General features: G+C 31.9%; 1 protein-coding gene across 4 annotated transcripts in view; it reads left to right on the top strand.

Annotated features, from left to right (window-relative positions):
* The window catches only part of LOC135135097 (nuclear hormone receptor FTZ-F1), an 87,099-nt gene that overhangs the window by 60,851 nt on the left and 8,136 nt on the right, over positions 1-18,112 (top strand). For all 4 annotated transcript variants that reach the window (XM_064064082.1, XM_064064080.1, XM_064064081.1 and 1 more), the window contains one exon: positions 15,993-16,681. In XM_064064082.1, coding sequence (XP_063920152.1) covers positions 15,993-16,681 — 689 coding nt within the window. The remainder of the gene's footprint in view (positions 1-15,992; positions 16,682-18,112) is intronic.

The following is an 18,112-nucleotide window of genomic DNA, read 5'->3' as shown; positions in this document are numbered from 1 at the left end:
AAACATCTGTCTAGACACGAATTCAAAACCGAGTAAGATCTACTACATTGAGGAGTTTATACAATATTTTTATTTGAATTGCATTACATTTAGTTTAGTATCGAAAAGGCTAAACACGTGTGATAGAATCTAGATTATAAAAAAATAGTCTAGAGTTGTTGGCAGATTTAAGTTTGATATTACTTAGGTAAAGTTTCTTTATGCTGAATTTTGTTTTTGGAACATTACTTCTTAAAAATAAAAGTCAAAATCGCTTAAATTTAATTTTAATTAGGTTAGCGCTATGCTAAAGCGAACGAGTAAAAAAAAGAAGTTGACTTGCTTTGCCACGCCATATGCTACTTCAGGGACATGTTTTTTTGTTGGTTTGGTAGTAGTATTTTAGTAGTTACTCGTTTCAGACTCTCAGGTATCATTTCTTTAGTTATATTCGCTAATTTTAAAAGAACTTTATAATTTCGACTTTTAAAAATGTATGGTTTTTAAACTAATTCATAAAAGTTTCAATAGTAAACTTGCAGTTGGCTACAACTTTCCAAGTTATTCAAAAAAATTCGTAATTTCGATCAATCATACTGAAATAAAATTTCAATATTTATTTTTAACAAGTAGTAGTATGTTTTTTATATATTTACAATATGTGTTACTTGTCAATCTGTGTACTACCTCAGTTAGCTGAGTCACTACGCTCTACCAAAGAATCAAATTTCCCAGTTGTATTACTCATTTTCAAGTTATTTCATAGGTAGGCCACAATAGTCAGCCTTCAGTTCTATAACAGGACGCTAAAACACAAGACAATACAACCGCCGAAATCATCTTCAGTAAAACTAAATCCCTTCAGTGGTTTTATGGATTCATGTCATGTAATAATAAGAGTGGATAAAATTGCAAGTAACCCAGAACAAACCATTTTTTGCTAGAAAAAAATCGCTGGGTAACGCAGCGATACGTTACAAGTTTTGCTTGCAGCCATAAATGACAAAAAACTTAATCTTCCCAATTCGTCGAAAAAAGATGTCGTCAGACTAGTTTCGTTTGATGGTTATCACGAGTATCTCATTCATTGGCCAGGTTTTGACAAAGGTCAGGAAAAATTCGCCTACTGTTGCGCCTCCCAGCGGTTTTTTACGGACCCAGGCAGCGATTATGGAACAATTATGTCATTATCAGTGGAACAAACTCTTCTAATGGCAGTGGAGAGAAACACAAATTCTTGTAGTTTTGATGTCATTAAGTCAGTGCACCTTTCACTACTCTCTAATAGTTTAGTTGGTGATCACGACTTTACCTTGGCAATGGCCTATTTAATGGAAATTAATGCTGTTATTTCACATTATTACAGTATTACATGACCGCTGTTACATCGGCAACTCTCTCTTGTTGTCTGTCGGTGAAGCGTAAGTGTATTGTACCACAAAACGCGGCGATGCCTTGCGCTCGTTTGATGATTATGGTTGTAGTGTGTTATAATTTCTTGTTATTGTGGAGATGTAGATAAGATGCTGTACCTTGCCAACGACTTTTTGGTTCTTTTTTATTACTGTTGTTTTTAAATAGATATAAAGTCAACTATTTGACTATGCATGTTGTATGTAACTTTAGTGAAACGCATCGTATTTAAATTTCAGAGTTATAAAATGTCGAGTTTGCTAAACATTTCAGTCTTCAGTTTAATTCAAACGGAGCATAATGAACCCCCATGAGAATAACCAAGTACCGCAAAAATCTTTAAAGGAGTTGCGTGCCTGCTTTAATTTTCAGTTCCTTTAAAAGCAACGCTCAATTACAGTGTCATTTCATTTTGTAGTTGATCAATTGTTGGCTCAACACCGAAAATCTAAGGAACCTCCATGGACTATGGGACACACATAGGTAACAATTTTTGCATTCTAATAACAATAGTTTTGTTGCATCGTCCCTTACAAAGAGAACCCCTTTTTAGGGAATACCATCCTCAAAAGGATGTTATAATTTCTTTTAACTTTTCTTCAAGAACTGTGTTTTAATAATTTTAACTAGCACAGTTTTGGCATTAAATGGGTAAAAATAGTATTCGAAGCAAAAATCTTGTTGATCGAATTAGAAGCTCCATTTTTCTTAGATTAAACTGACAACAGAGCGGTATTGTCATTACACATTTTTTCAAGCGAAGTACCCTAGGAGGATTTTTTTTTTACAAAATACCAGTTTTATTTTGTTGAAGGTCCATAAATTGCATGATTGCATGGCTCTGTAACTTATTGACCTTCAAATTTGATTTTAGTGATACAAATAAAAGCAATATCATAATATTTTTGTAGTCTCCAAAGTAATTTTCAGATCATTTTCATTTGAGCAAATTGCCTAGATTTTCAGAAATAAAACGACAGATGAAAATAAACAAAAATTAGCTTTACGGTAAAAAAAACTGGTTCCAAAAAATTTTTGGCGGCGTCATTCCGTAACCATATCATTCAAAATGAAATTTAAATATGTCTAATGGTCGTATTTTTGTCGCAACTTTTCGTTTATTCATAGAATCAGAAAACCGAGTAATAAATAATAGGTGACGATTTCAGAATATTATTTGTATGAGCGCCTCATTTGTGACGTCTAGAAACTCGAACAGTTTACAAACTCCCAAATGAATCTCTTGTATTGTTTAAAGTTGCTCAGCGTCTATGAGTAGACTGTAATTAGCGAATCCGATAAACTTCTTGAATTAATTAGACACGTACCTTTAAAACAGCTGAAAAGCAGTAGTTACAAAATTTTAATACGAAACACAACGCCTACCGTTGTATCTCATCGATATTGTGAAATCCATCTGGCAATTTACTGAAATGAACCAAATTCAGGTCACCATTCCGTTTATAATCTAAACACAACTAAGTGCATCAATCAATAAAACGTCCATTTAACTGTGTTTTTAAGAACACAATTCTCATTACTCCCGAGTGTAGGATATACAGCGAATCCAAGTGCGGCCCAGTTTTCTACATTTACAGATTTCATAAGGTCCATGACGAATTAAGAAAGAGTTGAAAAGAAACAGATTAAATTGCAGGCATACCTCCTGAAATAAGTACGTATCAAAATTACATTGTAGATGAAGGTTGTTGGGCACGTGCCGAAACTAGGTCAGAGGAGGAGAGTTATAGTAGTTGGACAAAACAGTCAGAAGAACTGTGTCTTTTGTTCAGTGTTGCGTTAATATTAAGCAACTCTTTTTCTTTTAGATGCTGATGTTAATGTTCTCACGCAGTGCGTGTGTGCATTGTCCGATGATTGAATTGTTAGAAAACGGGGCACCCATTGGGCAAGTACAGACCAGACTATTATAAAACGACAGAACGAATCTTTTATCAAACTCACGTCGCCTTTTTGATGTTACACATCAGTGATATCTGTAGACCTACTTTACATAAAGCACTTATGGTACTGCAATCGTTAATTGGTGTAAATTAAACTGATTGCAACATTGCAAACCGCATCTTAATTCAAGGGTCATGATCTTAGTTTTAAACCACCCACAATGCAAGGTGGATTCTTATCAGTGTGTTAACAACGAGAAATGCTAAATTTTTATAGTTGCAGCTGTTACAAGTGATTAATAACTACCAGTAGCCTAGTTGGGCAGTACACCGTGATGGTTTTATTCTTGGATTATTATTACAAGCGGTTAAGATGGTGCAATATACCTACCTACGTCTAAATAGCAGTTTTTTATAAAATATTACTTAAGGGCATTTCTACGTTGGTATCCACAAGACACAACATCGTTATAGTTATTACATCGAAAACAATCGCTGCTTTTCCTCTATGGCCGATTGTTTATTTTAACAACCTGCCGAAAACCAGACCTTTACAAAAAAGAACACTGCCTGCAGAGGGTTTTACAGAGTGGGCTTTCTGAAATTTATATTGAAATTAAATATTATTTTAAGTTATGTAATTTTTTAGGACTCGCAACCATACAAGTTAATTGAACTATTTTTAATTAGTTTTACTCTTCGTATAAGTTTTATTATCATAACAAAACAAAAACTGCCATTATTACTGGCACTTGATAAATCGCATGATAAGAAACAATTTTCGAAATATCGCGCTATGTAACATGAAATTTAACTACAGGAAGTATGATGATGACACAGAGAATAGTGGACAAAATTCAACGTGTTCAGCTCAATTTTACAACGTAGAAAACGTTTCTGACGAAATAATTTTGCCACGGTGTTGAAACAGAAACTTGAATAAATTATGTGATTACAGTAATCGGAACTGCAGTATCTATAGTATAGGCAGAAATTAAATGTCACTAATATTTGTTGTTTGGAAACTTCAACAACATTTATAAAAGAAGCAGTTCGTATAATTGAAAAAGTGATTTATAAAATGTTGAACGTCAAAACAAATAAGATCTATAAGGTTTAAAGCAAATTTTATGGAACGGAATAATGTTGAGTTATTGCCTTTGGTGAAAATAAGAGAAATGGTGTGTACAGGATGCTTCCAAGGGGTTGATTAGACGAAGTCTATTTAGAGAAACAGGATGGTTTTTGTTGATAGATGACCACATAAGGGGTTTGAACGTTACTTATACACTTATGGCACTTATGATATAGACGCTGATCATTTCTCTATTAATTGTTATTGGTTAATTTGGTGTAATGCCATCATAGCCTACATAGTCACGATACTTCACAAAATTTTCACAACTGCCAATAGTAATAAAAGTTGAGCTGTTTCGAACAATTTAAAAGAGTTTATTGTTCATATTGCCTGTGTTTTGGGAACAAATTGTTATTTTCAACGACTTTACAGTTTGGCTTCGTAACTACTTTCAGATGTCAAGACAATATGAAAAGTTTTAGCTATACGCTCAGTTTTAAAATAAACGTTTAGAAGATTAGATCCTCATAGAAAAGCATCTGTGCCATTAAAATTGCAACAGCGATAACCAAAAATTTTCAGTTCCTGAAACACAGGCCATTTGAATAACCGTTGTCATCTGGAAGAGATTTTCGTAAAATAATTACTAATTTTTGAATGTAGTTACATATTTAATAAATATTTAATCATTCTAAATTTTACGTTTTTAGAAGGATTGTGCCAGAACATTTTGCTATTTTGTTAAATTTTTTATCGAATTTTTCCATTTTTTTAAATATACGCAGTGTTGTCTAGAGATGTAGACCAATAATTACCATTTTGTTATTTTGTCTTAACAGTTAGACCAAAAGGGTGTACCACAAACGGTTAAAAATTTTAGTTGTGCTTGTTGAAACATTTGTTAGGTTTAGTGATACTATTAGGTTTTACACAATGATTTCATCAATTAGTAATAATTAGGATGAATTTTCTGTGATGCCATTTACTCCAACATAGCGGAAGCACAAGATCAAAAGATCGTTTTCGTGCAGTCCAATCAATCGTTTACTTCATTAATTTATTACGCCTAATATTTTCCTTTTTTTATATCTATATATGTACTTAAAAGTATTAATACTGTCCAAGAAAAAATTAAGATTTCTTCGTTTGAAATAAAAAAAAATATGATGTTGACTGATCAAGGGGTCAGCAATATTCGATATCAGAAATATTACTCCTAAAAGAATAAATTAGAAACCTAGAGATTAGTGAATAACTATTATTTCATTTGTAAAGATATATTTTGTAGTATTTACATCATAATTACAGCAACAGTGGCAACAGAATATTCGGAAATTCAGGGCAAAGAAGATATGTACAAGATCGTTATTTAACTTTAAATGTCAAGCGATTTAAGATAATTAAAAATGATGTATACAAGTTTCAGAATTGAATGTTTTTCGATCGCAGATTTACAATGCTGATGCATCAGCTGGTTTTTCGAAACTGGTTCCTTGTAAAAGAGTAATTGATTCCAGTGAAAAACAACGCCTGGTTTTAACCGTGAACCAAGAAATTTTAGTGGATTAAAAAATGTTTAAGTACCTAGCTATGGATGACGTCAAAACGTCTTTCAATATAAATTCCAAAATTCTTTTCTTAGTGAAGTTAGGAATGTCCAGATCACCCTAACAATCATGATACTACATACTGGTAACATGCCAGTGGAAAATTTAAAATTTACAGTTTTTATATTTCCTGCGAAACAAAGTTACCATTTTCGAGTCAATATTATTCAACTAATGAGGTTGACGTATTGAATTTTTTGATGACCCACATTTCATCTCATTGCATAAAATTCAAGGTAAAAATATTTATTGGCCTTTTAAGGACATTCTGCTACCTGTGGTTCTTGAGGGGGAATTCAATATACTTATTTTCAGAAGATAATATCTCCATTAACTTACTTAATGTTAAGAAATTTTAAATATAACCTGTCCACAAGTTTCTTTACATAATACAAGGGCAGTTTTTTAAATAGTTTGTAATCATTCATTTTAAAATTGTAATGAAATTTTTGCCACTGTTTTCATCTTACAAAGCTCTAGAAATTACAAGAGAAACATTATCGATTATTGTTTTTAGCTCGAAGGGGAACTCTTAACATAGTACATTGCAAATGTAACGCATATATGAGGCGAACCTATAATTTTTTTTTAATTGCACACCTACATTTTTTTAATGGATTTTGTGAGACCATTAAATTACGCCATATTTGCAGTGTGCTTCTATTAAGCTTTTTCCTTCAAGCTTTACAGAATCCCAATATTTCTATCCGTTCTCAAGATTTAAAGCCCCGGAGTTTTATTTGGGACGCCGTGGATAATTTAAATACCTATTGCAACTATTATTATTTAAAGTTCTTCATCATTAAAAAAATATAAATTTTCCATATAACTATGAGATCCATTTTGCCCATTATTAAAATGTCTCTGTTAACATAATGTTAAATATGTTGATGATAGAATTATTACTGTTTGTTTTAATAGTCGTAAATAAATAACCAATTGCAAAACAGTCTTCTTCATTTTTTAGCGGTAGTCATCGCAGTAATTCATTCATATTGTTTAGATCGGCATTGCAATGTTCTAAATGATACTTAGTAAATATGGATAGTATTATTTACAAAAAAAGAGACATATATACGCCTAGTAGTATCATATGATCGAAAAAAAAAAATCGTCTGGTAGTCTGTGAAATTTATTTTGCCGTAACTGCCAAACCGAACAAGACGCGTTCGTGTTGCCAACATAATTTTTAAAAAATAAAATTTCAATGCTTGCCAGACAACTTTTTTTTTCAATCCTATGGTCCATGAACTGCTTTTAGATCAAAGTACTGCTTTTCCGCTGGAAACTTTTTTATTATTGTTTATCGTCAAACCAGAAGTCCTTCATAACGCATCCAATGCATGAATCAAAACCTGCATTTCTGTTGTGAACTAAACGTTTACCTGTGACACATGTCCGCCGTCAAATGATCATGTCCTTGCAAGCAATTCTTGGTTGCGAGCGTGTATTCATTTCGATTACCGCTTTGGATGTCGTTCCTTATAGTTGTTACAGTATCCTTCCTTCTATGTTGAGCAGATGTCGTGCTTCCCATCCATTGGGCACCTGTTCATCGAAATACCTGGCCTAGAAAGATACGGTCTAGTATGCTTCTATGACCGACGTCGTCGTCTCAGGCAACATGCAGCGGATCAACTTTCTCTGCCCTTGAATTGGTTGCATAACGTGTTATCGGCACAAAGAGTCTATTAATAGACTTGCATTGGCCAGATCAGTGTGCCAATAACAACAACGGTGTCGGCGAGCAGCATGCGTATACGCGCACTTGGATGTCGTCCAACGTTTCGGACCACAACAGACAAACTCAAGGGCGAAGATCGTTGCATATCCGCGACGAGTACTATTTACCTTGAGATCGTTCTAGTCGGACTAGTTACACAAAGCTTCACTGAACATTGCACGCCTGCGAAGGCGGCTGCATTTGATTGCCAAAACATATTTTTGGCGGACGCCGGACGTTGGAACGTAAACGGGATGCTGCTTCCTGAGTGCGAAAACGCGACAAAGGATGTTAAACGGCAACGTTCACACATCTATTTTTGCGAACAAAATTTGAATTTTGTTTTTGTTTATTTTGAATGATGAAGTTGGCTATATATGGCTCGAGTGTCGGATTAGATTTAAAGAGTGGTCTTTTCTTCATTGGACGACAATGTAACCGAATCGTACCTAAATAGAACATAGTGCCTCTTCCTTCATTACAGAAGAGTTCCAGACTTTGTGTAACAACTAAAATTCATATTCTTAGGTGCATCAGAAAAATTATTTTTCATTCACGCCATATCGTCGCTTTGAAGGTAAAATTCATTAAGTAGCATTCCAACAAAAATGAGTTGCACGTGTTTGCGTTGGTTTCAGATGGTGACAATCCGAACCCAAGAATCTCAAAACATACGCTTCAGTAAAGCTAAATTTTATTATATCAAATCTTGTTATTCTGAATCATACTAGTTGTGGTGTACTAAATTTATACAAAAATTCTCTGACGTTAGTTAAATTCTCAGAACTAGAAATACGTGTATTAAAGTACCACCATAGGAACACCCTGTGACTATATTTTAAAATCAATCAGCGCTATACAAGTTTTGCTATTATTTAAATAGCTTAAAAAACACAAATTCATTTTCGTTCCTATGGTACGCTGAACAGCAGAGGATATATTGACTAACTCCGGCACAAGGATTATTTGCTATAAAATTTTTTACTTCTAATTGTCCTGATGTTTTAGACTCAAAAATATCTTCTATGCGTTTTATGTAATTTCACAATTTCGATTTTACATCTGCAACAAAAGTTTTATTTAAGAACTCCCTTAGATTAAGTTTGCCCTTTCAAGCTCTGTGGATGTATGTATGTATTTTACAGATACTTGTCATTAATTTAAAATTCATATACAGGATGTTTCATTTAAAAATCTACTTCTGCCCATATTGTGATCTTTTTTATCTTTTAAGATGAAGTACTGAAATTTGGACCAATTCTGTATGATTTAATACTGAGTATTTTAATTGTGTTAAATGTATTAAATTTAGAAATCTGAAATTTTTTTAGCAGTTTAAATTTGGCGTTGTGTTTGAATATGGTTCCGAGGCTTGCTGAAGCTTCTTGCCGTGGTCAATTGTCAACTGTCAATCTTTTAAACAACGAATGTTAATTAATTTAACATTTGGCCGGATTTATAATCGATGCAAAATAATATTTAAAATTTCATGAGTAAAGTAAAATTTTATGACTTTTTGTAGTATTTTTCGAGAACTTCAAAAAGCTTATCTTTAGAACATTTTACACAACACATTTTTTGGATTGACCTCTAGAGTACGAAAAAGTAGGTATCGCGTTTTTTATTAAACTAATCTCCGGGACTGCTGGACCCATTGTTAAATTTTATATGTATGTTAAGAATAAATATCGTGTAGATGGTGAAACGCTAACCAAAATTTGTCTAATTGTCCTCACCAAGAATGGGATGTCAGCCACAAAATTTACAATAGTAAATGAAATTTAAATTTTATAGAATAACATACTTCTGCACTTGTGATTTATGAACCCGTACTGAGTTTTTACCCTAGACATCCAGATTTTTGGAAAAAAATCAAAATTGTATGATATTTTACAACTTAATTTTGAAATTGCAAAACCGAATGCTTTGAAATCTTGCAAACGTTTTAAGGTTATGAGAGGTAAATCGTTAATAATAATTTAATATTTGCAATTTTTATTGAATTATTATTTTCCGTGTAGAAGAAATTAAATTTATAAAATATTTTTTTCTCCTTAATTCGTTCCAATTTTTCGTAATTATATATTATAGCCGCTGCCTAATGTGTACTTATATATATTTTTTTAATTTATAAGTTGTTTTTTTATAAATATTTTTTATTTTTACGTTTTCTGGAGAAGTATCTGTATTAATAAAATGTAAATAATAAGTTTTTGCCTTAATCAGGGAGATAGTTATTTATGTTATTTTGAAAATATTTTGATCATCCGTTGTGTTGTAGTTATTTTTTATTTTAGCGGAAAATATACCGTATCTTATACTACTAGTCTTTTGGTGTAGAGATTGATTTATGAAGATAAAATGTTACAGGAATAACAAACCTTCTATGTAAAAATCATAGATTATTATGATTACACATACATATTTACCTAATGTAAATATTATAGCGCTGGGTTATATCAGGCTGATTTGAACAAAACTTTTCTTTAGTTTAAATCGAAATCCAGCGTTGCAGTAGTACAAACACTGAAAAATCGTCCTAATTTTATTTTTATTTTAATTTATTAATTTCTTCTTACCAAATATACATGTATGAATAATGTAATCTGTATACTTTGTTAACTTAATCAAGTAACAAATGTTGAGAAACTGTGAGAACAGTTTTGTTAAAGTGTGTACATGGTTTCCGTTCAGATTTATGTTATATTTCCTTTGTTTTCTTCATTATTTTCTATCGCGATTATATCTTTGGACATCCCTGATGGTGGGTACAGTAATGAAAGAAAGAAATTACATAGAATCATGCATGCGAGTTGATTGTGCTAATTATAGTTTAAGAGACTTAACTTGAAGGCCACATATACATCCACTAGGTTGTTTATTTCATATTTCTTTTTTATGATACAAATATACTAACTTGATAACATGTGCAATTATATTGGAAAAGTAAGAGATGGTCAATTCAATTTAATCGTTGATCATTTGAAACGTCATATTAAAAAATGGTAATTAAAGAATGAATAATAATAATACACGTTTTGATTTCATTATGGAAATACGAGGTGAGCATGCATACTATTCGCTGGTAGAGTGCTAGCATTAATTAGCACGTAAATTTAATTACGGTTGATAGTTACAAGGAGCATTCAATTCAGTTTCTGTTAATGGTGTCTGAGTTGGCTTTACAAATATTAAAAATTCGTAGCTTTATATCTCAATAATAAATTATTAACCGACTTTAACTGATTAACGCGAATGTTGTACCACGAACTATACATTTAACCAAATAAATATTGTACATTTTAACGCAATAACTTAATGAGTTGCAGTAGGTAAATATTTCTGTGAAATTTAAATAAATTGTTTACCATGTATTTTGCCGTGACGTGCATTGAATCACTTTTTAAAACGAGTTGTTTAGGAGACATTGCGTATTTTGGCTGCCTTAATTATTAACTCATTGAATTCAAACGATGATGAATGAATGCTAACACGATTAAAACGTAACTTTGGATTTGTAATATTGAGCGAACTACGTTCCAAAAATCTTTTATTTGCTTCCGTCCTCGAACTCCTAACCAAGTTTTCGTCGATTTGAATAAGTAATAACATCGGTTAGTTTTATTGTTCAGTCATACTATTTACGTTTATCTTATCATTTATAAACCCAGTGAATTTGCGTTAGGTATGCAGATGTCTGTTTCTTATCGGTTAAAGACTTTGATTACGTTAAATTTCCATATCCACCCCATTTTATATTTCAAAAAACATTTACGTTTACGAGACACATTAAATCACAATTTAACATTCACTTTTCTTTTGTCTTTCATAATACGTGTAATTTACACATTACAGTGCAATTGAAAACTCGCCCATTTGTTGAGGAACAAAAGTGAAATCGAGATTCAAAACTGAACTGTTGAAACACGTCTGTTTTGTCTGTTTGAACTTTCGTTTCGGATGGCGCATGCATATCGTCGATTGAGTAACATTGTAGGTACTGTTTCTGTTGTTTATGATCGTTCAGATTTGCCCCTTGTGATTTGTGTCGTTGATTCATAAAATAGCTTATTATCTGCACAAATACATGCCTGCCCCACAGGCGAGAAAATCAAAACGCTGCTTTAAATGCCAAATTATAAGGCAATATACCATTTTCATTTACCAAGAGAAAGGTTACCGTAATCATTTTGTTTGCATTTTTACGATTGTTGCATCGACCGTTTACTTACGTAATTTTAAGTTTTCACGTTTTTTGAACTTCCCATCTAATTGATGTATGCATGCGATAATTGCTATGGATCATCGTTCTAATAGATCTGTACGTGCATGATGAGTAAGTACTTTATTTATTTACCAAGTATCGCGTTTCGTTTCACTATACTACTTACTACACCAGCTGTAAAAGATTTTGTAACAAATAATCTTCCCGACGTAATTCTGTCATTATTCAGAATAATCAAGTTTTAACCAAATTAGCGAATGTTAAAACCTTTAACCAAGAGATAGATATGAGTGGACGTTGCGTGCAAAATAAATATATCGTAAGCTAACTTTGGTAATCCGGAGGTGTGCAAATACATTGGATATAAATAAGCTTAAATATACATTTCTGTTAAAATGTACCTACATGCTATGCACATATTTACTTAAGAAAAGGAAGTTTGTAAAACTAAAACATCTGACAATTTTTAGCTATTTTAACAATGTTTTCTAATACATAGTTTTGTTGACACTTTGGAAAATTTTAACCACTTATCTTTTAATCTTATGAAATTGTTTCAGTAATGTATTATACCTTAATTGACTAAAAACTATTGTGAGAAAACTGCTTGACATTGACGGATTTAACTAACATACCAAAAATATACCTATTTTTTAATTGGATGGTACGCAATTATCAATTTAATAACCAAAAAAAATGAGATTGTGAATAGTATTACTATGAATATATGAAATCTTCTCATTAGAAAAATATATGTATAATACAAATAAGCCTTCTATTTTCTATGAAGTAAAAATTACGTTTAGTTAACAAATTTACAAAACCTGTGAATAATGTTAGATACACATATTTTGCTGTTGGTTTTCATATTCAGAGAGATTTTTAATTTGTAGAGGATGTCAGATGTATCAAGAAATGGTTATTCTGTTCATTATGACATATTTCAATGTAATTTACAAACACATTTAGTAGTCTTGACAGTGTTGCCTTAATTCTTGTACCATATATTTTGTTGAGGAGTGTACTACGGTTAACGTTTCTGTGAAAATGTTTTGAAAAATTGTTGTAATAAAATTAAGGCTACACATATGAAACATTAGATGTCGATAAAAAAAATGTCAACATTTTTGCATGAAGTTTGTATAATGTATTTGCAACACTTTTTAAAATTCAAACGCATTGTGTGTAATGCATTTTTGCATCGCACGAGTTTGCAATCTATTTTAATTTTGCCGGACGTCATAAATTTAAAGTCGTGAAGACTCGATGACTCAGTCGCCTGATATTCTTCCTGAAGACAATAAATTACTCAAAAATATATCTGGCGCAACAGCGTATCTTTTCTTTGATAATTTCAAATAATGAAACCGCAATGGCAAATATTTCGTTTCAGAATCGTTCATCGTCGAATATTTAAATTAATAAAACAATGATTTTGTAATTACAAGTGTAATATACTAAAATTAAACGAAAACTGTGTTTGCTTTGAACTTTGCTCATTATCGAAGTTTTGTTTATGTCGTGTTAATTTCGTACATATTGTTTAAAACATAATACCGATTAACAAACATTTTTCATACCCTGAGTTCACTGACTGATTTAAAAGTAGAAATAAAATGAAATACTTACAGTAAAAGAATAAGGTGAAACATACTTTGTTTAAAAATAAATGAACATTTTAATATTTACAGTTTTATTATGTTTCAGTAACATAACTATATAAAATATGTGTTAAAGACTAGACATCATACTGTGTGATTTTTTAAATTTCTGCTTTAGTTTGTCATGACACATACCATCAGCAGGGCAACTGAAACTTACAAACAACGAAAAAAATACTGGGTGTTTCAAATTTTGTTTAACAAGTATATCACGAAAATAAATGTAAAAATAAAATGCTAACCAAATATTTTCTAATCATCCCTAGCAGCAATTTGATGACGTCCCCTCTAAATTTGCGACATTAAACATTATTCAAATTTCTAAAAATAATATACTCTAACACTTGTGGTTTATGAATCCTCTGTGAGATTATTCGTTGGGAATCAAAATGTTCTTTTATTCTTACACTGTTACTACTATTATCAATATATTTAATTTTTATGTATAGAGGTTATCACAAATAAAATGTCGCAAGACCAAATTTGATAATTTTTAAAAGAAGCGGGATTTGATGGACTGCACTTTCGAGGCGAGGGAAGTTCTGTCGAAACAACCTTCAGTCAGTTTTTTAATTTATCAAACTGAAATTATTTTATCTATGCAAAACAACGGTATTGTTAAATATTGTCACAGGCTTGTATACAATAAAAGCTACTATTACATGTCACATGAGCATAGTACAAGTGAATATTCATGTTTAAAACAAAGGAAAGTCGTAATTATTTGCCTCTACTTATTTTTTTCAAGTTACCTGGTTATTATTAAAAGTGTTTACACGACCATGTATATTCTGTAGCACTGTATATTGCAAAACTATTAATGTACATTTTGTAAAAAGACTATCAAATAAAAATATGGCCAAAGTTTGAATTTAAAACAAAGTTTTCTTATTTATTAAATTTTTGAAATCAGATAATTTAAAATCGAATTTGAAAATATATTATAAAATGATGGATTCAAAAATTTCAAAGACTAACTACACAGTTTTAAATAATTTATTTTAAATATCAGTAAGACAAACACATTCATACAAAATTTAGAACCCATGATGATAATTCTTAAAATAACTATGTGGACATATATTTCAAAAACACCTTAACAACGGAAATTTAAAACCGCCATTGTTTTTAGTTTTAAAGAGAGGACGTTAATTTGATACTATGCATTCTTAGGATCGGAATCTTATTCTTTACAATTTTAATAATACTTTTTTAAGCACAATTAAGTCGAGCGCTGAAAGCTTTGTCCGTGCATATGGTATTTACAGACGTTTTTCGAGATATAACAGTTTTGTAAGCGGCATTGTTTTAAGTTTAAAGAGAGGGTGAACTGTTTTTTCATGCAGTGTGACAATGCGACTCTGATGCATACAGTTTTTGCAGCGTACCCTCTGCAGTTGTGATAAACATATATGTTTGATTCTTATTTTAATAAAAACATATGCGAAGAAAAAATGAAACAAAAAACAGTGCATTTTTTTTGTAGTAGCATTAGTCTAACTCGTATTGGTAATTGGAACTTGGAAGTGTTTCTTATAAAGATTATGTCCAGACTAAAAATATTTTGGTAGCCTTATCTAAAAATTCGTAAATATTGATAATAAAGAAATAATAATAACACGTTTATTTGCCATACATTAAGTGCAGATATATTTAGCCTCATCAATGCACATAATTACTGAAATAGAAGTACATAAAACAACACTGACACAAATTGTATAGGACTAGATGCCACAACTACATATGTGCCCCTGAAATACTCGATAAACTCTTGATGTTTCCATGGACGAAGATAGAATGTTGAAAACTTTTTATCATAATATTTTGCTGGTCAAACCTGTGTTTATCAAAGTAACAATATTTGCGGCTATTATTTTTAAAGTAATTCTCTAAAATTATTTGGCAGTAACATTAGATAAATTTTATCTTTGTTTCTTCATACACTTGATTGAATATCCTTATGTGACAATACCAGTCGTTAAAATATATAAAGTAAATGTTTCGTTACTTTACAAAAATACAAGGTAGGCTAGAAATTTATAATTAAATTTCTTATGTACCGTTGAAAAGGTTTTTTTTGCCCTTTTTAAATCATTATACAAACAAACTAAACATATTAATAATGCCCTTTGACAGATGAATTAAGTACACAGATGTCAAGAAGCGTGTGCGATAAGCTGATAAGTTCAAACAACGCCGATTACTTTCTACAATTTTTCAAAAAATACAGTTCGAAATTTTAAAAATCACGTGAACGATAATAGGTGGATATAGTGCTGGTATTTCACGAATTGAACACGCCATTTGTTAGTACATTTTCTCCTATGTAACGATATTTATCAACACTTTCTCCTCATCCAAGTCAGGACGTAAATTGTAACAGTTCTATTTTTTTTTTTCAGCGGTACGAGCAGACCGAATGAGGGGAGGTAGGAATAAATTCGGTCCAATGTATAAAAGGGATAGAGCACGGAAGCTGCAGATGATGCGACAGCGACAGCTTGCGGCGCAGACACTAAGAGGAAACACTCTGGGGGACGGTATGTACAGCAACCAGCCAGGAACATCACCTTTTGCCAACATCCACATAAAACAAGAAATCCAGATCCCGCAAGTCTCATCGTTGACGTCGTCGCCCGACTCCTCGCCGAGTCCGATAGCCGTTGCCCTAGGCCAGGTGAACACGTCAGCGCTGGTCCAGCAAGGGTCCAACCAGCAACCGGCTCTCCAAATAGTCGGTGTACCCGGAGCACCGTCGTCGATGGTGATGGGACCCGACAATAAGCTCTGGGGCTCGGCCAACTCCACCACCACGTCACCTCACTCTCTTAGTCCCAAAGCGTTCCAGTTCGACACGGTGGTGCAAGGGAGCAGTGCACCTCCTTCTAGTAAAGTGTCACCGCTCATTAGGGACTTTGTGCAAGCCATCGATGACCGCGAGTGGCAGAACTCCTTATATACATTACTCCAAAACCAAACATACAATCAGTGTGAAGTGGACTTGTTTGAACTTATGTGTAAAGTTTTGGACCAAAATCTGTTTTCTCAAGTGGATTGGGCGAGGAATTCTATATTCTTTAAGGATCTCAAGGTTTGTATTCTGCTGATTGCAGGATATTGTGGTCATTGAATCTTAGGTTAAGAGGGTTTTGTGTATGAAATTTTCATGGACTGAGACAAATAACGCACAAAAGGGCCATTTATTTAGTTGTGCTGTGAGTTTTTGGTATATTACAAATGCTCAACTATGTTCTATTGGCAACTTGACATTTATTTAAACATAAAAGAATTTAGTTTTCTCTTATAGTAACAGGAAAGAAAAAAAAATATATTTTTTTTGTAGGAGTAATTTTGATAATTTTTAAATACTGGCGAAATTTGTACAAAATAAATGTTCCTGTAAACGAACCGCAGACTACCAAAATAAGAAAATAAAGAGGTTCAAAACAATAAACATAAGTAAACAGTTTACTTAACGGAAAATGAAGCTTCCCTAGTTTTTTATAATGTAAGTGAATGTAATTACCAAGTAATTATTAACGTGTCATTATCTCTAGGCATGCAGGTCTTTTTTTATTTTTAACCGTATTATCAGTCTTTGTATTTACATTTTACTTTTTTTTTACGTGGTTATAAGAAATACAGGTTGTCTGACATTTCAAAATTTTTTCAAACACCCAAAAGTCAAAATATATGTATTTGCTTCTGGGTTGTATTTATAAAATAGTACTTTTTCCATTCTGAACTGCTAGGAACATGTGAGAAAACCGTATTAAAAGCTTAACTTTTGAATATTTGTAGTCTGCAAAAGCGAAACATAATTTTTTGTTTAAAGTTGGATGATTTTTGTAGAATAATTAGAATGTCGGTTTATTTAAAAAGTTGCTCATTTAAGTTAGTCTTTAGAAAAGAATATAATGTCTAAAGCTTAGTTGAGACATAAGCAATCCTAAAAATTCAGTCTTCTTAATGAATAGCGATTTTTTTTTTGTTTTCTTAACGTGCTTTGAAATGCGTTGAGTAGTAAAAGTGCAAATAAATGAGATGTATTTTTGCTACAACATGGATTTAAGGTATATACATAGTTACGAAAATTTAACCGTCAAACCTCCAAAAGTTTTGTTTTTTATAATATTATCAATGAAAGCTAATTGTTGCAGGTTACATAAATTGGGTCAAATTTCAATTTGGGTTTTATTCCTTAAAACAATAATTACAGTGTGATCGGTGAAAACTACAATAAGAGAATTAAATTCAATTAAAATGACTAAACTCTGATCGTACATCATGACCTTCGGCTGTGCGAACTTTTGGGCTATTGTCGAGAATTGCTTAAATATAAAACGGTTATTTTAACTAGGTAGAAAATAGAGATTTGTATGATCAGAATAGTTCATAAGAGGCAATGTTCAAATCGTATTCAGCCGAAATTTTGAGCTCTGTGGAATAGAACATAAGATTTCTGTGAAGATTTGCCACTTTTTGCATACCATTCTGTAACCGGTTTTGCACGTTGACAGAT

Source organism: Zophobas morio, unplaced genomic scaffold (genome assembly GCF_036711695.1).
Source record: "Zophobas morio isolate AGI-343-1 ecotype UQ-CSIRO unplaced genomic scaffold, CSIRO_AGI_Zmor_V1 ptg000024l, whole genome shotgun sequence".
Taxonomy (NCBI): Eukaryota; Metazoa; Arthropoda; class Insecta; order Coleoptera; family Tenebrionidae; genus Zophobas; species Zophobas morio.
Note: the sequence above shows the minus strand (reverse complement) of the source record. Positions and strands in the feature narration are given on the sequence as shown.